Below are 22,135 nucleotides of genomic sequence, written 5' to 3'. Positions count from 1 at the left end.
TGGGGAAAACATAAAAGGCTGACTAGCAGAGCAAAGAGATTGCAGGCTAACTGGATGTGTGTGTGTGTGTGTGTGTGTGTGTGTGTGTGTGTGTGTGCGTAGGTAGGCCTGTGTGAGGGGAATCAGATACCAAAAGTGAATGAGGAACCGAGGAAGAAAGTGATATGTGTCAGCCCAAGTCTCCACAGGCTCTCTCTCGTTTTCCCTCTTCCTTCTCCTCCATCCCGTCGCTATACCCTGTTGGCTGCGATGTGGACCTCCCGAGAGCGTCACACTTTCTCTTCAAAAAGCAAGAAAGTCGTCCTCTCCCTGCTCTGCTCTGATATCTGCTGAGGCAGGAAGAATGGTGGGAAGAGAGAGCAGGGGAGGGAGAGAGGAGAAATTTCTTTCTAGTTATTCTCAGTTGGCGTTATCTGAAACACTTCAGGGTAATGAGAGCATATAGTGTGTGTGTATGTGTCTGTGTGTGTGTGTGTGTGTGTGTGTGTGTGTGTGTGTGTGTGTGTGTTGAAAGATATAAAAAAAGAGGAGGGTGGTTCTCAGTTTGTGAAAGAGCCATTTAAAGGTTTTAAATTTTATGGTTTCAGATTAGTGTAAGAGTTTAAAGTTGTAGCTCTCATGCTGAGGGTTGAGTTCCTAAAACCATCAGACAAGAGTCATTGAAACCCTTCATGCATCCTTAAGTCAGAATGAGCTGCACTTAAACACATTTTGTTGTTAAATGTATGGTCACACAGCAGTTTTAAGAGCTACGTGATGATACACCTTCCTATTTCCCAGCATTGATGCTTCAGAAAAGCAGCCAATTTATGACACTAGTTTCCTGCACTGACACTTTGTTAAAAGATGCATATCATATAATGTGACAATACAAAGCATTTATGCTATTATGTTATCTTATGTATGATATTTTCTCTTTTGCGGACCATTCTCTATAAACCCAAGAGATGGTTGTGCGGGAAAATCCCAGTAGATCAGCGGTTTGTGAAATACTCAGACCAGCCCGTCTGGCACCAACAACCCTGCCACGTTCAGAGTCACTAAAATCACCTTTCTTCTGCATTCTGATGCTCAGTTTGAACTTCAGCAGGTCGTCTTGACCATGTCCACAGGCCTCTGCTGCCATGTGATTGGCTGATTAGATATTTGTGATAAAGAGCAGTTGAACAGGTGTACCTAATAAAGTGGCCGGTGAGTGTATACTTTCCATGTCATGATTTCACTGTAAATGTTTATGAAAAATAAACGCTCATATGCACAGAGAAATCATATGGTGTGAATAGTGTTAGTGGATTCTGTCTGGGTCGTTGAGACTGGAGGAAGCAAACGAGACGACAGCCATGCGAACAGCTCTGTGAGCCTGTGCTGAGGCACAGCGGTGCACTGAGGTAAATGCTGATGTCAGCATGCTGACATGCTCACTCGGACAAAGATAACATGCTGTTATTCAGCAGGTATCATCACGGTAGTTTAACTTGTTAGCCTTTTCTAATTAGCACTAAATGCTAAGTACAACTGAGGCTCTTTAGTTTTGCAGGTATTATGTCATAGCTTGAAGTTAATTAAAATTCTGACCTGATGATGGTGTCAGATGAAACATGAAGGGATCACCACAGCTCATGGTGGGGGAAGAGGAAAAGTCAGAGGATGCCCAAAGTCAGCAAGTTACAGTGTCAGGAAACCAGCAACATCTGTCCGAGTAGTGTGTAAGTAGACACACAGATAACAGTAACAGTAAAACCTTTACCTGCTAGAAAAAAATTCACAGGATCGCAGAAGCCATCCCCTGGCTATCATGGAATTTGTACCAAATTTCACTTAAAGCCAAAATGTTGACTTATCCTCTGTGGACCATGAAAGTTTCATGGAAACATTTGTAGATTTTTTGTAGATTCTGCTAGCATGGCTATGAAGGAGAACAGGTTACACTCCCATGAGTCTGCAGCCACACTGAAAACCAGGGTGTCAAGGCTGCACACTGTATAGAACCTCTCTGTCTTTTTAGCTGGGAGCTGGTCTCTCGCCACTCACCTGCCTGCTTAGAATCAATATTTCAGCTGTAAAACTTGGCATCTACAAACTCGATTCACTGCCAAACAGCAGACCAGCTGTGAACTCCACTCAGCTTGACAATGTGTCTCTGTAACAGGTCTTAAATCATACAAAGGGCTCACATGGCCTCAAATCCATCCCTATGCATGTGCAGTATATACTGTATGCTTTTTGTTCTCTCTGCCCACTAAGTTATAACTCTGTTCAGGGTAGAGCCATTAAACCAAAGCCTCAATGATGAAGAGTCAGCATGATCTATGAGGGCCTACAGCACCGCTATCAAGCAGCGTGCTTTTCCTTGACTGGCTGTTACATTAATTTTTAACCATTAAAAGACTATTTCTAGAAAAGGGATTCTGTCGATCTTGCCTCTGCACCCTGTTCATATTCATTTTTGTATCCTGTAGCAGTGCAGCTCCTGTTGGTTCAATCTGTGGGATTACCTCCAGCGTGAAGCAGCATAGTCAGCACACTGCTGAAAATAATATGAAAAATACTTCATGTTTAACGCTGCTCTCAACCACAAGGCCAACGAGAAATTTGCTTTAAATAGTATTTAGTATTTCCCCCCCTCATTTGTCCTTTACTCTTTGAAGGGTACTTTAAAAAAATCACAGAGGAATAAAAGCCATATTTCTGCCAGCTTGTGAGCAATGAGAAGCCAGCTTGGTGTCCCATGTAAAACAAATGCCTTGCTGAGCACAGGGACAGAAAAGAAGGGCTGCATATTCAGAGACCTGGCACGTTTTCAATCAAGATAATAATGCCATTGTCCTTTTTCAATTTGTAGTTTGGCTGTGCTACTTTTTCTAATATGCTTAAAGCTGCACTAAAACGCAACTATTTTATCACACCAGTGAAGAACATACTGTACCATTTGCACTAACTGAGATGCCAGATTCAGCCCAGTTAATATTCGAGCGTCAGGTACAGTTCCACATAAAACATGAGTCAAAACTTTGCTCTGAAATATGAAAGTGCACTTTAAACAGAAGCCAATAACTCTTTTGCCCTTCTAATGTCCTTTGAACACTGCCATGCTGTGTGCGTGACAGAGTTTAAATATTACCTGTGTCTTTCCATTTTAAAAGCCAATACTGTACCACAGAGCCAGGACTTTGGGCCCACAGGGCCTCCTGTTGATGATTTCACTGAAAAGGAGACAGGATGGATCCCTTTAAGAGAAGCAGAAGCTTTCATGTAGGCAATAGGTATGACAGCAGCACTGTTATTTTCTCCTAAAATGGCAGAGAGAGGAGGAATTTCCTCACAGTTATTCTCAAACAGTGTGTATGAGTTAAAAGTTGTTGTTTTTCTTTTCATGTGGCTCTTAAGGATTAGAGGTCAAGAAGAAGAAGGACAGTGTTAAAGCGTCAGTATTCTTCAAAGGAAGTGTTTGTTGGACCGCCGAACAGTTTGAAACCTCTGATGTCAGATTTGGGGTGACCTGTGTCTAGACACTTTCTCTAACTTTCTGAAACTGTCAATGCGACAAGTTTGCCCTCTTCACACTGTGATTGGTCGACTGTGCAGAGGTGAGAAAGTAAGCAGAGATTCTCTGTCAAGCTTTCTTTGTCTTTCACACAGCTACTTTTCTACTGCAGCATGAATGCCTTAAAGGAGAGTAATGTGCATCCTTGTCCCCTCATGAATTATTATTGGATCTCTTTCATTTGATCCAGAAGTTTATACAAGGTAAGCCACTCTGATGACGTAAGTTTTTGTTTGTAGATTAATTCGACAATCCTTGTGAAACTGGTGGCGTCTTAGGTCAAGACAATAGGTCAAGACAATACGTCTTCAGGGCATATTGGACTCAGTACTGAGACAGTGACTCAGCACTGGACTGTAACGAGACAGTCCGGTCAGGCTGGGGTTAGCTAGTTAACCTGCTAACGTCAGTAGAAGAAAAGAAGTGATAGAAATAGAAGCAAAACACAGGGTGGCTTTCTACCACTGGAAACAGCTCTTAGTGAGTGAAGGAATGAAACAGCTGTTAATGCTAACATTAGCTATGTAGCAATAGCAAAACTTACAAATAGCTCCTTTAAAATGAATTCTGCTTTGCAATAAATGAATAAAAAGACCAAAACATGGCTGTTAACTCATGAACACTTACATAATGTATGTGACGTTGAAAATCAACATTTCACGATGTCTTGACTGTTCACACTGGCAGACTTATCTGCTTTGATTGTGCAAACTAGCTTTTGGCAGCGCAGCCACGCCTCGTGTTGAATGCAGATGTGTTGGTGGGAGTTTCATCATGACAACATGTTTAAACTATGACAGCACGACAACAATCGCACATGCATGGAACAGTGTGCTGTCAGTATACCACTTATGCTGTCAGCTTATCAGAACCTGCAGCTTAGTGTTAACAATTCTTTACTGTGGTGATGGAGAGTTTGGTTTGGAAGACAAATTTAACAGCTTTCTGGTAAAGGTGAGGCTCATATCTTTTTATTTCTTTGGTGCTAATTGCTTGTTACTTTTTTATTGTTAACTGCTCTACTAATATTCCTAACCTACTAGAAACATGAAATACCTCAGTCCCTGCAGCAGATCTATGCCAGCTCACAAAAATCCCCTCTATTCACTGTGGTCTGTTGAGGTTAATTTGGCATTTGCTTGGCTTAGAGACATCATCAGCAGATGTAGATCAAATTTATTTTGCAGGTGTCTGGTTCGTGGCCCTGATTCATTAAAGGCTGAGCCAAACACAGCACTTCACGTTATAAAAAACGCTGCACTACTCCTCTTTGTCATTATCTAAAGAGAGCCCGATAGTCTGCTGATTGGTCTGACTTCCGGCTGCCAGATGTAAAAGCCTCCATGGCTTTGCTTTAAGTTGATATATTATGTAAGTAGATAAGTCAGAGAGCAGCAAAACAGTAATTTGTAAGAAACTGTTGTGATTATTGCTTTGAACAAAAGCACAGAAATGAAAAGTCTGTAAAGCATATAATCTGCAGTGCTGTGTGCAGGTGCAGGATTATGGAAATTTTAATAACACGACAGCTTGTTCTCAGCAAGTGGCAAACACGAGCGTCTTCTGACTGAGGACTGGCTGAGTGTTTCTTTTCCCTGTAACTGTGATCAAACGTTTGTTTGATCACAAAATGAACTAATGTTTTAACACTACTTAGTGTTTTTACCACTTTACAATATTTACGTACCTAAATTCCTAAAAGTGGAGAGAATCTGGGCAAGAAAGCCCAAAATCCCAGGAATAATTTGCTGTTGATCTTCAGGCTGGATACGTGGTGCTACATGGCATCTTGGCAAGATCGCACAATCGCACAGAGACCAGATAGACCTTCCATCTGCTTTTGGCAGCTTGAAAAATCCAGTCAAGGTGCTCCGCCAGCTTTAGCCCAATCAACAAAACATGAAAGTGTGGTAGTGCCCACACAGGACGTCACTGTATACTTTAAGTGCGAGGTAGGCAGCACTTTCAATCTTTGATATGATGGTGGTGAAGAGAGGGCAGCAGTGGCCATAAATCAGGCATAAGTGGTCCAGACTCTCTCATCTTCCACCGTCTCATCTTCTCAGAGCCCTGTGCATTTTGCAGCCTGTTCACCCACACAGACACACACCACACACAAACACACACACACACACACACACAAAAACAGACATTTCTGTATGTTCAACTAATGACAGAGACAGAAGAGCTCAAACTGAAAAACCTTTTTCCTCCCATCTGTGTTTTTATGGCTCCACACTCCTGCGCTGACATTTTCTGAGATGAAGGTGGTGACACACACACACACACACACACACACACACACACACACACACAAGCTGCATGTCAGACACAGATTAATTCTGCCACTTCCTCTCTTCTATACTCACAGTGGAGCTTTCCTCCTCTCCTCTGTCTCCTCAATGATTAAACCACACGGAGAGGAGTGGATGGATGTTTTTTTTTTTTTTCTTGTTGCAAAACACCTGAGAATGAACATCAAAGAGGTGACACTGAAAAAAGAAATCACACTGTATACGATTCCTGTAGATTAAAAATCACTGAAAAAAAACGAAGACAGTTAATTTGCAAATACATATATTTATATATTTATTAATATCATGTAATATCCTGTTTCTAAAGTTTATTTTTGTTGTACAAATGCAAGGAAATCAAGCATCAGAAGACATATTTTGGTTGTGTTCAGTTTTAAAATGTGTTTTTTATCAGTCTACAGGTCTGTTGGGAGATTACTGACCACAGGACAAACCACCTGAGCTAATGTCCACGCATCTTTGCCCCCACAGAACAGCATTTCAGTACATTTTGTGGCAAAAAAAAAAAATTGGAACTATTCTTTTTCCAACGACATTATCCTTTGCAGTCTATCATAACAGAAGTGCAGCTCCAAGAGCCACATTTCAGCAAGTCGGTCATGCTGCCTTTGTGAGGGATTTAAGCTTCCACTACACTCAGTCTGTCCAGGACAGGGTTGTGTTGTCTGTAATTCAAATACACACATCTCTCTCTCTGAAACTAACACATACACACACACACACACACACACACACACACACACACATTCAGGAACATAATCAGATCAGCGTGTTTTGCTCAGAGCCTGTGGGTAACCGTGGAGAGGGAGGGCTAGATGGATGGAAGGATGAATGATAAACTCTCTCCACTTATTTAATCCTCCGCTCCCACCCGTCCCTTTCGGCTTCTCTCTCATGGGCAGCAGCAGAATAGGAAGGGAAAGAGTTAGTTATGAAACCGCTGAGAAAGAGCTAACTGATATGAGATGAATGAGAGCGGCAGTAAAAAAGAAAAAACAAAAGGGTAAATTCGTGGGGATATTAGTGTCTCTGTTTGTTCCTCATTCCGATACATTAATCAGACCTGATAAAGGTTGTCAGGCCCCTGCTGTGCAGCCTTTGCCTGCAGGTTCATGGTTGTCGGCTGGTGTTTTGGTCATGCAGCGTATGGAGGGATTTTTGCCGCTATTAAAAATCTGCAAGTTTCATTTCATGTAATAGACACTGATAATGTGTTAACAATAGTACAAACTGATGATAAACTGTTTCTGCAACAATAGGAGCAGCCCCTCGCTTCTCAAGTTGTAAATTGAAAGCATGAGATGGAAGTGAGCCAGCAGATCAGATAACAGGATAACTGGGTGGGAAATAAAAGCAGAACTAATCAAGCTGCCCGTGTCGATAAGTTTCTGGCTGCAGGCCATCAGCTCAGCCGTTCATCTGTTTGATGCTGTTTCTACTTGAAAAACATCTGCAGCTGTGTTGATTTTTTATTTATTTTTTTATCCTAATGACTGCTATGCTGATGTTACAAAAATCTCCAGTAAGTTCAGCCGTTAAAACCAGAGGGCGACTTGAGGGGGCATGTTGGGTAAACCATCCCCTTTATCTGCAAAATGACCAAAATACATCTCCCTGCTACCCGGGAGAGGGGGGTGGCAGGGAGATTTCAGGGGCAGAGGGATTGTTCAGTTGAATATGTTGGTCTAGACTGCCTGACTCATTGATTGTTATCTGACTGAGATTTGTGCAAATTTGAATCCAACCATGGCTCTGAAATATCACCAGCCTAATTGTGCTGAAATATCACCAGCCTAATTGTGCTTCAGCACCACGGACAGCACCATGGATTTATCTGTGGTGCTGTCCGTGGTGCTGAAGCTTCAGACGCATTTGTAATTGTGCCTTTTTCTCTCAGTCCCGTTCTTGTGTCAGTTTCACTTTGGATCTATAATGCTCTCTAAACCACATACTATAAATACTCAATTCTATACTGATACGATATGGGAGCCTATATCCTTTAGAGAATCGTGTCACTTTCATGATCAAAGTGACAAGTAGCAATGTTTAGTCGCTACTGATCAGTGTGCTGCAAAAGACAGTTGCAGAAGGGAGAGAGGGAAGATAACTGGATAAAAATGAAATCGTAGAATTAGAAATGTCACAGTTATCCTTAAGGTGTCCTGCCACATGTCCTTTGGGAGGTGTACATTGGTGTGTGTGTTGGTTGGTGGTGTGGAAGCATGGAGGGTAGTATCTCCCCTGATGTGTACAAAGTTGTGTAACAGCTGTGTATTCTTGGCTGTCTGTACTCCATTACCCTGTTCTCTCAAGGTAAAGAGAGAATTTATTGTTATTCTCTCAAAGATTGTGAAAGATTCTGCTTGTGCTTCTGTGCGTTTAACTCCATCTCACAGCTTTTATGCTCATTACATAGGTTACAGCCACATCTATGCCATGGCTGCATGTTTGGACAGTCTGTAAACGTGCATACAGCAAATAAGCGATGGCTAATGTGAGGTTATGGTTAGGTAATTGAATCACTTGAATTATGTTAGAGAAACATGTGTAACAGGATGTGAACTCCAGTCTGATGAATGACAGTCATCCACCCTGACATCTTTGCTTTCCACCTCGATACATAAAAGGCACCACACCTATCGCCAGGCAACACTGTTGATAGTGCAGAGCTGTGCCAAACACTGAATTACATTTAATGCCGACATTTTTTAAATTATAGTGTTGTATAGCCTCTATGATATGGTTGTTTATGGAACAATTGTGTTTATGGCAAATAAACTATAAAAGCTGCTATACACCCCTCTCCCATCCTGACTGCCACACCCTCATTTTAACCCTGATTATTTAAAGGATGTGTTGTTTCCTGCGTGACAGTGACATATGGAGTTAAAGTCCAGTATGAACATAATTCATGGGGAAACTAGATTTGCTAAACTAACATCTGGACCTGAAGTGCTTTCTCAGATATGGTGACAACAAACAAGTAAAGTAAAAGTAAAGCTGATAGTTTTCTGTGATAAACTAAATCCTTGTAAAGAGAGAAAGCGAGTGTGATGAACCCTCTCAATCCACCTTAAAAAAAACCTGGTCACAGAGCTGTTGTAGAAGCCTGACACTGCCAGGGCCCGTGGAAAGATGAAAAGAAACAGAGAAAAGGCTGTAATCAACTCAGGGTCTTCAGCACACACACACACACACACACACACACACACACACACACACACACACACACACACACAGGGCCACCAGCAGCACCCAGGGTGCATCCCAATTGTATCACTGAGATCTGAAAGCTAGAAGGAAAGTACAAAAGGCCCAGAAGCGACTTTGTTCTTGAGATGACTCTAAGTCTCCTCTTTGACAGCTTATCTTACCTCCCCTGCTGTAGATGACTGTGATTGTGTTACCGTGTGTCTCTCCAGGCACCTCAAGAAGGACAGTTTATAGGACCGATATCTGCTTTGGGTTAAAAATCAGACCTGGGCACACCTAATCAAATCAAATACTCAATATTTCCTCTGGTTAATTACATTTCTTTCCTTCTTATTCACGTAAGAGTAAGTTAGACGTGCTTATTAAGGGTATTTTAAAACAGAAGCAAAAGTCTTGACAGGAGTTGTGTTTGTGATTTTGTGATTTCTGCACAAGCCTCACATATTGTAGCTTTCTCGTAGAATTAGTTGAATTAGTTATGATGATAAAGACATAAAATCACACAGTGCCAGCCGAAGACAACCAGTGTAGTAAACAAAGACATTATCATCATTAACTGTGTGACACATGCATGAGTCAGTGCATCTGTCACAGACAAACCCGCCATAATGCAGAATGTAGAAAAGCCTCATGTTGTCTTTTATTTATCCATCCATCAGAGACATGAAAGAGCCGAGGCATCTGCTTTAACACTCAGAGAGTTTGTGTGTGTGTGTGTGTCTGTGTGCAAATTATACCAACACTGGTACTTTTTGTAATAATGTACTAACATAATGAAGATAAGGTGGATCTATTTTGTCTGAATTTCTATCTCCATAGAATAGTTAAGATACTCTCCAGTATTATGCAACAGAAACTTTTTTGTGTGTGTGTGTGTGTATGTGTGTGTGTGTGTGTGTGTGTGTGTGTGTGTGTGTGTGTGTGTGTGTGTGAAGAAGGAACAACAAAAGAGGAGGAAGAAAAACAAGAAGCACTCAGAACTTACATTGCACTAATGGCTCCAGATGGTGCGTATTATTCAATTCGAGGCATCTCTCCTGCTTAGATTACATAATACACTAACACATAAATACACATATGCAGACTTTAGAGGCCATGTGCTTTCACTGTAGGTTACATGTGTATTGGCAGCACAGGCCTGAATAACTGGTTAAATTTTGGCTGTCGTGCCAACAGCTGGTAAACTTAAAATACTCCCTTGGCAAAATTACATTTAAGATTTACTCCAAACATATGTTTGACCACCTGTGTTTTAGTCATATTTCCTGGATAGAAACAGTTACTGAGGCCCAGATTTCTTTAGTAAACCTGTGCTGATTTCTTTTTAGAAGTGATCCTACAAAGGATTTATCAGGAGAAGTGAATGTGTTCTGCTGGATTTACTGCTATTTGCCCGATCCTTTCTTAAATGCATATTCTTAAAGTGCAAAGGTGCATATCACTGTTTACACTGTTTAAGTGCAGAGTTCCCCACCCCTGAGCCTGTTTGTGGAACAACATGTTAGTCTTTGAGCTCTGAAGACAGGATGCACTAGTCTCTGCTGCTGCTGTTGAATTAAAACGTGCTCATTCAGTCATGCGTCGCCGCAGATGAAAATATTTCACGTTAGAATCTGAAAGCTGATGACTTGTATTTAGTCTTTTAATGCTAACATTTAAAGTCTGCTGTTGAATGGATGACGTGCTGCTCTTGTCCCTGCCAGACGCGGAGCAGAGGGAAGTCAAGGCAGCGAGTAAATAAACCGGAATAAAGATCCGTGGCTTATTTTTCCCATCGGGACAAATGCAATATTTAAGAGTAAAATTTAAATGAGTTAAACAGGACTCTCTGTTTGTTTGATATTTGTTTGGATTTGATATTCTGCTTGATCTGTGACGGGCCTTTCATTTTCACCACGGAGGGTAAACTGTGTGACAGAATACTTTTGGCTGCTAAACCTTTGAGTAATAACTCTACAAGATATCTCACTGTATCCTGAGTAACATTTGCGTGCCAGATGTTGATATCTTAAAGTCAGATTGTAAATAGACAGTCGTGTTGGACACTTTTTGATGTAAGATGCACTTTCAAAGAAGGGTAAAACATTTCTGTCCACATGGACATCTCAGTTTTTATCTGTTCTTGTATTTTTAGAAAAATGTCGTGACCTGAGCATCAGGGTTTCAAAATACTAACTTCCAAGCTAAAAACATGCACTATGTGACTCCATCTTTGACTTGGAACGGTGTGAGGCAGTGCACTTCCTGTTTGGTAGAGGCTCTAATTTTGCGATGTAAGTCCATTTACTATTAACATATTTTTCTAGAGCTCTCATTCTCTTCAGAAACAGTAGATTGAAGTAAATGAAAGACCAAAGTCTTAACTGAGGCGTTCAAATCTTATCATCTCAAAAACAGTGGTGCGTGGCCTCTTGATTTATTTAGCAGTGTTGAAGAGCTATGTCAGGCATTTGCATTAAAAGCTTTCCCAAAAAACAGAGCAGAAAACATGTACAGTCTGCAGTGAGCTTCGCTTCGTTTGGCTTCCTGTCGACTGAATGGATTCTAACAAGCAAGTCACGACTTTTTTTTTTTTTTCTTCATTTAAAATTCAAGGCTGATGCAGTTTATTTGCTATAATACTAAAGGATCTGATCCACTGATCACAGATTCAGCATTTAATTAAGGGCAAACTTTGCGTTTTACTCGGCGGCTCAGCCCCATCTCAACAGCACCGCCACTTACACCGGCACAGAACGTCCCATAATTAGCTGGCGGATTACGGTGCACCTTACAGTTTAGCAGATCACAGCTACACATTATAATTAAAGTAATTAGGTTTCCTATCTTTCTCTCCACTTCGTTAAATTCACTCCCAGCAAACGCATAATGTTGAGGCTGTGGAAATGAGAAGGCGTCTCTCTGTGCATTTTTTCTGTTAGGAAGTAGAAAACTTTGAGACTTTTGGGGGGGTGGGTCTGAAAGGTAGCTGATACCAATATTAGGTTTAATCTGCAAATAGCTGGTGATTCATTTCTTTAGAAAGGTTTTTTTTTATGACACAATAAAGTATCCTTGCTTACTGTTAATGCATATGAGTGTGAAATCTGGTCATAATATTTGAGAGGATTCTATAATTACAGATTTGTCATAGACCATCACTGTAGTTGCAAACAAATGCTCAGTAAATCAGTCGAAATCAGTCTTCATACATCCTGTCTATGTCATTTTAAAAAAATCGTATAATATCCCAAAATTATAAACTGGACAGAGGGGATAATTTATAATTGAGTAAATACAACTAGGTTAAATACAAGTAAATGCTAAATATTCAGGTCTGTCTTCCAACAAAGATCTGGATCTCAGCGAGACTACCTGATTAAACACAGGTTATATAAATGATTCAATCACTCATGAAGAAAATAATCGGCAGACTAATTGAAACGGGAAATTACTCTAAGCTGCAGTCCTAAACACACACACACCATTCTGTACAGGCTCCAAAGGGGTTAACAACTGGTTAATTGGATAAGAACTGGCTTTAGGCACCATGTTAACTTTAATGATCCCATCTGCTTCATGGCATGGGTGTGAAATACATCCTCAGAAGTGAACAGAACGTCAAGAATTACGCAACCAAAGTGTGATACAAGCGCAGCCTCACACTCAAAATTAGAAATTAAATTTCCAATTAGACAATGATTAAAAGATAATGAGTGTAAGAAGATAATGATAATTACCTTTTAATGTACCTCACTGCAGCTCATGAGGCTTTTGCACTCATGTCTCATCACATTGTTCAGTTGAGTAGAATTCAAAACCATCATACTTATCAAGCATTAGGTCCAAAATACCTCCAGGACGTACAGTACGTGGGTGGACAGACTGTTAAACAGGACTGTTACCTCGAGTGACGACTGGCTGATAGGATCTTTGCTGACTAAAGTTCAATTCACTTGGTTTTTGTTTAGGGGAAATATAGCTATGAGGCATTTTCTGCAAATGCACAACAATACTGGTCTTCTTAAGAGCTTTCAGCTGCAGCTCACAGTCTCCATCAGTGGAGGGAACTGGTTCAGGTGAGAGAGAGAATTTTCATCTCCTGATTAAGACCATGATATTCAACTGAAAGCTCAGAAACAAAACTGGATTCCAAGGTGAAGAGTAAACTTCTGTAATCAACAAACCAAGATTAAACATTTTTAATCAACCATTAAATAATCAGGTGAAAGAAAATATAAGATTTTTTTGTGAAATAAGGATTTTTTGACTCTAGGACAACTACTACTACATTGCTAAAGGAGACTTTATTTGCTCCAGTGGATGCATTAAAGGTTTCATCACGAGACAGGGAGAATGAAGTGAGGAAAAAGAAGAAAACAAGGCCATTTTCTCACCAACAGAACATTATGGTTTGGTATGCAGCAGTGATGATGAAGTTAATTGCTTGCTAAACCAGTTTTCCACTAAACTGACTACCCTCTGCAAAAGCCGCTGCTCTGAAAGGGTTCTGCCAGCGAAATGACACATCAATAGTTGTTGCAGCAATTAAATACAGCTTATCCCCGTTGCCCTCCTTCCACATGGTTAACGATTTTATCCACAAGTGTGCAAAATCAATACACTGCCGCAGTCATTCATATCTGCATGGTTTTCGTTTTGAATCACCTGTGACTGAGCAGAAATTATAGTAAAAGGTCAGAAAAAGTAGTTGGGATGATTTTAAATAATACAGCATTTTCCATAATGTTTGTGACCTCCTTTAATAATATACTGTATGCTGTATGTTGCATGTGTGGCTGAAATAATGTTGCATACCTACATTTTTATGAGGTTTTTTTTTTTCATGAGTGTTAGATGAGAAGATCAATATCACTCTCAAATCTGTCAGTTACATGAAAGACTACAGCTACTGGCTTTTTAGCTTAGCTTAGCACAAGGACTGGAAATGGGGTGTAAAAAAAGTTAGCCTGATTTAATCTGAATCTAACACAAACCACTAGCTAGGACCTCTAAAGCTCACTAATACAGTGGTTCCCAACCTGTTAGCTGCTGGCTAAAAAGTGCTCTTAAAATGCATTTTTTGGTTACAGGGTTGGGTGTGGGAGACCAGCATTTTTGAGATTTTCAAGTGGGCCATCTGTTGGAAAAGGTTTGGAACCGCTGCACTAATGAAAATGTTTTTTAAAGAAGCTACTAGTAAGTTTTGCTATTGCTACATAGTCAGCGTTAGCACTAACAGCTGTTTACTTACCAGTCCAGAAGAAATGTTTTTAAGTTTCACCAATAGCTGTCTCCAGCAGTGGAAAGCAACCCTTTTCTCATTCTTTTCATGTACTGGAATTAGCATGCTAACCAGCTAGCCATGGCCGGATTGGCACATCTTGTCACTTTCCAATACCGAGTAACTGTAGCATCCAGTCTACCCTGCAGTGTTATAACCTTTTGTATTGTACATCCAATGATTTCTGAACTCTTGGCAAGACTGGTAAGTAAACAGCTGTTAACGCTAACACTGGTTATGTAGCAATAGCAAACCTTACAAATAGCTTTTAATTAGGACAAAAACATAAATGTAAAAACAACCATTTTATTGGGGTTTTTGTGCCGGGACCAGTAACACCTCAAACCATTTCTTTGGCAAAAAATGTATTAAATCTATGAACTTAAAATGAAAAATTAGCAGCCATTCCATTCTTCTAACTACCCTGCAGTTAGCAGCACTTCTTCAGTCCTCAGTATATTCTTCATCACTCTGCACTCTCCTTTCTGTGCCCACACCTACTGTGCTCATAAGACAAAGCTCCACTGCCACAGGGTGGAAAATGACTCCTAGCAAGTGTTAAGGTAGGGAAATGGTCATCATTAGACATCGTCATTATCATCAAAGTCTCATCAGCTGACAGAGACTCAAGCTGAGAGATGAGTTAGGTGTGTGTGGATGTGTGTGTGTGTGTTCAGACCTCTGAGAGTGAAATAAAAGGAAATTGCTGCCAGTCATGTTTTGTTTTTGTTAGTGAGCCGGCGTCTTTCCATCTTTTATTCTCTCTCCTGACCAGAGGAACAAAATGTGGCACTTGGTCTCATGTTTGCATTCATACCTGGGTGCGAAGTTTGTTTCTTTGGTCTGTGAATTGGTTCAGATACTTCTGTGATCCCTTTACCACACAAACTAACATTTAGCTTTGCTATTGAACTTTATTCTGGTAGCTTTCATCCTGCCTGTTCAAAGACATTGACAGCAAATTGGAGTCTAACAAACACCATTTCATTTAGTGTAAGCTTCAGCAAAGCCTTTTACCCCCTACCTCCTCTGCTGGTGTTTATGTTACTTGTATAAAGAAACAGATGAATACCACAATCTAACTGTCTGCACATAGAGCTACACTATAAATCTCCTTTTCCTCTTAGCTTTGGGAACACAGCAACATTTCAGTAAAATATGTAATCATAAGCCAGAACTTTGCAAAAAATATTGGGCATATTTTTCCTCCTTTGGGAGAAAAGAGTGACCAACTAGGCAACGCTGGCAAAAAAGTCTAAAAATAGTGCTCATAAGCAAATTAGAGTGACAAATTTTGAGATTTGAGCCTGTTGGAGAGGTGAAGATGAATCAGCATATTCTGCTTTGATCACACCACAGAAATCTTGTGTTTTATTACCTAATTAAAAAGCTATGACTTCCCTCCCCTGTCAGACTACCTCACACTGCTATTGTTGAACTGTTCTGCAGGGATTTTGTTTCTGGTGGAGTTTTAGTCATAGATGCGACATGAAGGGAAGGTATTGTAAGATAGTTTCTCAGTTCCTAACCTTTCTGTTGATAAGTCCTTGAAGTTTAATTTTCTTAAAACAAGTGAATCTGCTGTTGCAGTGAGAATATTCTCATATTTTCAAAAAACAATCATAATTTTTCTTGAATCTAATGCAGCAGCTTTATTCTTTACTTTCTCCAAAAGACTAACATCTAGAAAATACAGTGTACACAATGGTACACAATGATTTCTGTTTGAAAAATGTTGAATATTCTTCTTCTTTCCACTTGATTTAAGAAAACAAGGTTACATGGTCTCAACTGTAGACAAACATGACTTGATAAGAGACTTTTGTATGAGGATATTAAGCGATAAGTGAAAAGCTGAGTTAGTTTAGTTTTTATTTCCCAGATGGCCTGACTTTTATTTCTATGTAGATGATGTAGCTGTCAGCATTTATTAATATATTCATGGAAATGAACATTCATTTGGTGTATTTTGACACAGTTACAGCTTGTGTGTTGAACTGGTTTCTGCAGTCTGTTTTGACAAGCAAATGTCAAGAGTACAATGCAGAATATTCACAATTTGAGATTCTTCCGCACTGACAAGTATCCAAGGAAAAACAGTGAGAAAAGATCAAAGAAAAAAATAACAAGTCTACCTCTCTGGAAAATACTTAAGGTCATGTAGTTGTTTTGTCTGGCGGGAATAACGTGAAGCTTAAGACATTACAACAGAGGTTAACGTTAAAGTGAGCAGAAGGAAGTTCTGTGAGGAAGGCAACTTTTTTTTCCAGCTTCCACAGAGTTTGACAGCAGTCATGTTTCATCGAACAGCTAGCAGGGACTCAGCTGCAGCTCGCCTGCTGGAAGTCTTAGTGAGTTTCTCAGCTGTGACTTTCTCCCAGCTGACAGGCCAAATTTGTGGCATCTCGCCGTCCCCTTATCGATCTGCCTGATATCACTGTCATTTATGCAAACTCCTCCAAGGACATGCACCGATCGACCCGAGGAGATGAGAAAGGATCCCTGCTACCAGGCTCACACTCTCTCTCTCTCTTTCCCTCAGTCACAGTCACACCTTAGAAAGAAGCATACGCAGCGACATGCTACCAGCAGACCACCATTGTATTTAATAAAAGGAAGCTCATGTTTGTTTTTCTTTTTCCATAATGAGATTTAAGTTTAGACTCAACAGAATAAGTCTACTTGCAGATTTCATTGCACACTAGAATAACAAACTACAACACAAAACAGGTCACGGTACTAAGGTTGCTTTAAGTGCATGTAAACAATGAATAATTGAAATTCTTACTGCATTTATGTAGAGCATAGGTAACACGTGAAGCTTTATGTACATATAGAAGATCAATTTACACTGTAGAGAGAAAAATGAACACAAAAACAGTCCCATCTACCAGGGTGTGGAACCAAAACAGAAAACCTCTTTTATTTTACAAACAGTGGATGAAATATAATGTGTAAGGAGTCATTGTAATGACAAACTCACGCAATGTTTAATTTCCTCTCAATTGTCTCGGGCATTTTAGCATTTTTCAGCTCATTGTGTTTTTGTTTTACAGCCAGCAACTTTAACGTTTTGGTTCCCTGTAATTAATTGAATCTGTAACAACAACAACAGGCAGGTCTTGATAAACCTGTTGGACACTATCTGTTCAGCATCAAACAGCAAAGCTGGCGTCTAGCTGGTGAACATAGTGGAGCATTTATCAGCTGAAGAGACAGATATTTCCCTCTGGAGTTGGTGGAGACAGAAAACGGAGCTAAAAGGAGAGTGAATATTTGACTTACATTCATTACATGATATAATTCTAAGTGAGTGTTACTGCTGCTCTGTATCTGCTGGTTGCACAAATAGGCATCAGTTACAATGTGTCATCACTTTGTGCACAGCTTGTTCTGTTGGCCAAAAACCATATTAAGGCAGCTTTAAATCAGCATTATGCTTCTCCATTGAGGTTTTGTGGTAGCTACAGTAGTGGTCTGGCTCCCCCTCAAAAATCTGGCTAAACATCAGACCTACATGGGCTATAGGAAGACCGCCAGAGCTGTAATTGGTCCGATCGGGCTGCTCTGTGTTTTCCTTGTAGATGTTTCCAGAACTCATAGTGTTGGTTAACAGTGAAGTGAAATGCAGACTTTGTCTTTGCTGTGATTGTCACACTCTATTACAAAGTGATTGAGGGAATACAAGCACAGTTAGAGGTATATAATCAAGTATGTAATGTACTGTGCACATGCCAAACAGGTGCACAGCATCTCGTGTTGTGGCAGTCCAGAGGCTTAAATCATAAGCCAAACTCTGTGTGTACCTGCTGCACAACACCTTGACAGACAATCATAATTCCACCTTAAGGCAGGACTTTCTTTGAGGACTTAACAAGACCACAGTCTGGGAGTAAGCACTGCCTGAGAGGATCAGTTAAGGGTAAGAAAGCCCCTTAAATCTTGTGTACTATAGAACTCACAAAGCCCCACAAATCAGGATGGGTCCTGAGCGAGTCCTGAATATACTTGCCTAGAATGATGTATGATTTTGAGAATTTTCTCTAAAATGTTGATATATAGCATTAAAACAATTTATCCGTACACAGGGTCATATTCAAATATTGTAAATACTGAGCCACAATGTTGGCAGATATCTGCAGCCCCCCTTTAAAACAATATCAGCTTCTGGCTTGTTGTTGCTTTCCAAGAGTCGTTATTGGCCGACCCCTCATGATGACAATGATGGCAGCATTTGCAGCTTTTGTCTTTCCGGCTAACACAAATGAGCACACACATTCACACACGATTGTCCCCGCTTCCTCGTCTCTCTGACCATTTAGCAGGCAAATTACACTGATGAGTTTGGACACGGGTGAAGGTCTTGACAGCCTCTGCTGGTATGTGTGTGTGTGTGTGTGTGTGTGTTTGTGTGTACTTTGGTACTTGTGTGCGTACACTTATGTGTATTATTTTGTTGTGTATGTGTGTGTGTGTTTGTGTGTGTATGTTTCAGCACACCCCACAGCAGAATGATGATTGCATTTCATCTGCACAAGTGTGCTGATGGCTCTCAGGATGTGATGGAGATTTTAGCTCCTCTAACTGTTACGTCTGCTCCATTCACTTCCTAAGCTGATGAGAGACTGAGCTGCTGAATAATTTAGACTTGTGAGGGAAAACATGTTTTTTTTTTTTTTTTGGATAACACGCTGAATTTTCTCAGCTGTGTTTGGTTCCTTATGGTTTGTCTCTGATCTTGGACATTTCATTCCTCATTTGTGTAGATGAAAAAAGAAAAGCTGTGAAACGTGACGTGATATGAGAGGTCCAGCACCCTCTGGGATAAACTTGTGATTTTGACTTGAAATGCTTAATTTTATCTTGTCTTTATCATAGACTGTCCTGACTCCACCTAATTCCCGGCTAATCCAAAAATGGGCAAAGAGGTGGAGTATGTGTGGAGCTGAGTGCATGCCAGCGTTTGGCTCACCTGTCACTCAAAGTGACCCGCTCTCAATTATGTATAACTTTAAGTCTTAATAAAATGTAAACTGACAAGTTATATAAAAATTCATCTTTGTACAGTTGTCTTGAGGGAGGAAATTAGCTTTAGAAACCAAAACCATTTTTGTGCCAGGCTGTAAACATGTTTATCTCTGCTGTAAAGTTGAGCATTTTAACATGGGAGTCTGTGGGGATTGACTTGTTTTTGGAGCCAGCCCCAAGTGGCCATTGTAGGAACTGCGGTTTTTGGCACTTTCATGTTGTTGGTCTCAATATGTGAATTATTTGCCATAATAATGGCAGTGTGGCCTTATGGATCAGTCCGGCTACTAAGACACTGGATGCGTTGCCATGAATTTTTTTTACACACATTCATGATCCCCAGAGGCTGAAACCTACTGATTTTCGTGATCCGCTGACCTTTCCTCTGATGATTTACATGTCTGAACAGTTTTTGCATGGATTCCCATGAAATCTGGCATACAAATTCATGTCCCCCTTTATGACCAAATACCTGTGACTCTAATGACATGCACCGTGTTTATTATTTATTCCCATTAACAGGCCAACACAATCGACTGAGGGGGTGAGTCCCGTGGCTGACAACCTCCTGATTATAATGTGTCTTAGTTTCTCTTACTGAACTCTGTGGCTGTCAACGAAAACAAAGTGTGTGTGGGGAATAAACAAATAGGAATTTGAAAAACACCACCACTTGTCAAGCTAAATCCTTTCATCTCTCAGCAAGGCATAGCAAGGCATAAAAAAGTGGATGTCATTGTCCCAGAGAGAAAGCTTCTTGCCCTCCTTTTTCTCGCCTCTTTTCTCGGTGTTCCCTTTTCTAATTCTGTTGACGGACTTCGGTCCAAAGTAAAGAAAGGCTGTTTAGCACCATGGCACAGTTCAGTGTGCTGAATTATTGACTGGGGGTTTTTCAAAAAGGCAACACATAGCTTTGTTTCTCACGACAGGGAGAGAAGCATGGGGAAGAGTGTGCCATGGTTTTTCATGTGGAAATGTAAAGCCCATTTCTCTTCTCCCTCTCTCTCTCAGCCTGTGAGCAGGGGATCGCTGTGCTGTCAGATTACAGCTCTCTGGATGGCTGCATGTATTTTTGGGACGGATTTAAAAGGTCAATCTCATGCACAACAGTTTGCTTGTGTTATTTTTATCCCCAGCAATACAAGGCATCAACCGATTTCTAATTTATGACTGTGGGGCATCACTGATACTTCCGAGCTAATACTTGAAACATCAAGGCGCGGACTGGAATACACTGTGCGCAGTAATACAGCAGTCATTTGCATTTCTCTGCCTGCTTCATGTCTTCATTATAGCTGATCTGTAAGCTGATGTGAGGAAATATATAATGTAATAAATGATTAATGTAAGCTTTGACAAGAGTTTGCCTACATACTGGGTAGATGATGATCTCTTGGCAGAAATTACATCGTTTAAAGAACCCATATTGTATAAAGTCAGACTTACATGTCATTTTCTGATTGTAAAGCAGGTCTAGGTTCTATATTAATACTGTGAAAGTATCAGAGCCTCAGTCCACAGAGAAATGCAAACAGCCTGTAATTAGAAACTGAGCCAGGACTTCTGTAACTTTGTGATGTCACAACTATACAGTCACTGTCCTCAGCCATGCCCCCACGGCCCATCTGGACCCACCATCCAACAGTGCAGGATTTCTTTGAGTGTTTACCTGAAATCTGTTTTATTTTTTTTAATCACCCAGGAAACAGTCAGCCAATCAGAGACCCTGTCTTCTGATTGGCTCATCGACATGTTGTTACTAGAGCTCCAGAGAGAAGCCTGAGAGGAAATTGTAAAACTATATTGTGATGGTTTTTGGTTCTTAAAGTTTTTTAGTTTTTTTTTTTTGTTTGTTTGTTTTTTCCGGTTAGTTGTAGTTCCTTTATTTAACGATGCAATTTAACATAGTTCCAATACAAAGCATGAAACTGATGTCTTGTACGGAGAGCTTATAGCTGTTGCTAATTTTCAATTCTTGTCCCTAGTTGGGCTTTTATATGTACAGTGTAATTAAAATAGTCAGTTTTCATTATCATAAAACCGCAGAACACTACAGATATGAAAGTCGGGTTAAATACTATTCTGAGAAGCTTTTCTAACTTACAGAGAATAAATTTAAAGGGGATCGAGCGTTGGCATCTCCCTTCTAAAAACAACACATCAACATCAGCCTTCTTTTTATCTCATTGTTTTGCTACTCTACCCATGTTTTCCTTACTTTACCCTCACACTTTAATGTTTACCTGCCTTATTTCATTTTTATTTTATTTTGTTTGCTTTATTATCTATTAGGGTCCACTTTAAGGATTGAACAAAATATGCCCAACACTGCAGTCTGAGCTTGTCAGAATGGGCTTTCACACTGTACGCTCAAGGGTTTCCTCTGTCTCTGGCGCAGGTTATCTATGCACTGAACACGAAAAACGACGAACACGAGGCGGCCATCGCCACTCTGAAGGAGGCCCACGAGGAAGAGGTGCAGCAGATCCTCTCCGAGACCAGAGAGAAGATATTACAGGTTTATGCTCTTTTCTTCAGTCATCCTCACTCTGCATTTATTTTTTATCACTTGGGTCCTGCTGTCTCACTTTTAAATTCAAAGCCATTGTTCTGTGAGTAAAAGCGAAAAGTCAGAAAAGTTTTTTTTTCTTCACGCAGTTTAGATGGAAGGGAGCTGACATGACAGACATTTGAAATGAGGAGAGAAAGCAGTCTTGTGGGTGTAAATGAATATTAATTTAAATAAGTAATGCAATCAATTGCTGCTTCCAG

General features: G+C 40.4%; 1 protein-coding gene across 4 annotated transcripts in view; it reads left to right on the top strand.

The window, feature by feature from the left end:
- The window catches only part of fam184ab (family with sequence similarity 184 member Ab), a 128,554-nt gene that overhangs the window by 28,238 nt on the left and 78,181 nt on the right, over positions 1-22,135 (top strand). For all 4 annotated transcript variants that reach the window (XM_071467906.1, XM_071467904.1, XM_071467908.1 and 1 more), the window contains one exon: positions 21,762-21,881. In XM_071467906.1, the coding sequence (XP_071324007.1) occupies positions 21,762-21,881 (120 nt within the window). The remainder of the gene's footprint in view (positions 1-21,761; positions 21,882-22,135) is intronic.

The sequence above is a fragment of the Trachinotus anak genome, unplaced genomic scaffold (assembly GCF_046630095.1).
Source record: "Trachinotus anak isolate AG129_WGS33_773 ecotype Australia unplaced genomic scaffold, CSIRO_AGI_Tana_v1 ptg000031l, whole genome shotgun sequence".
In the NCBI taxonomy this organism is placed as follows: Eukaryota; Metazoa; Chordata; class Actinopteri; order Carangiformes; family Carangidae; genus Trachinotus; species Trachinotus anak.
Note: the sequence above shows the minus strand (reverse complement) of the source record. Positions and strands in the feature narration are given on the sequence as shown.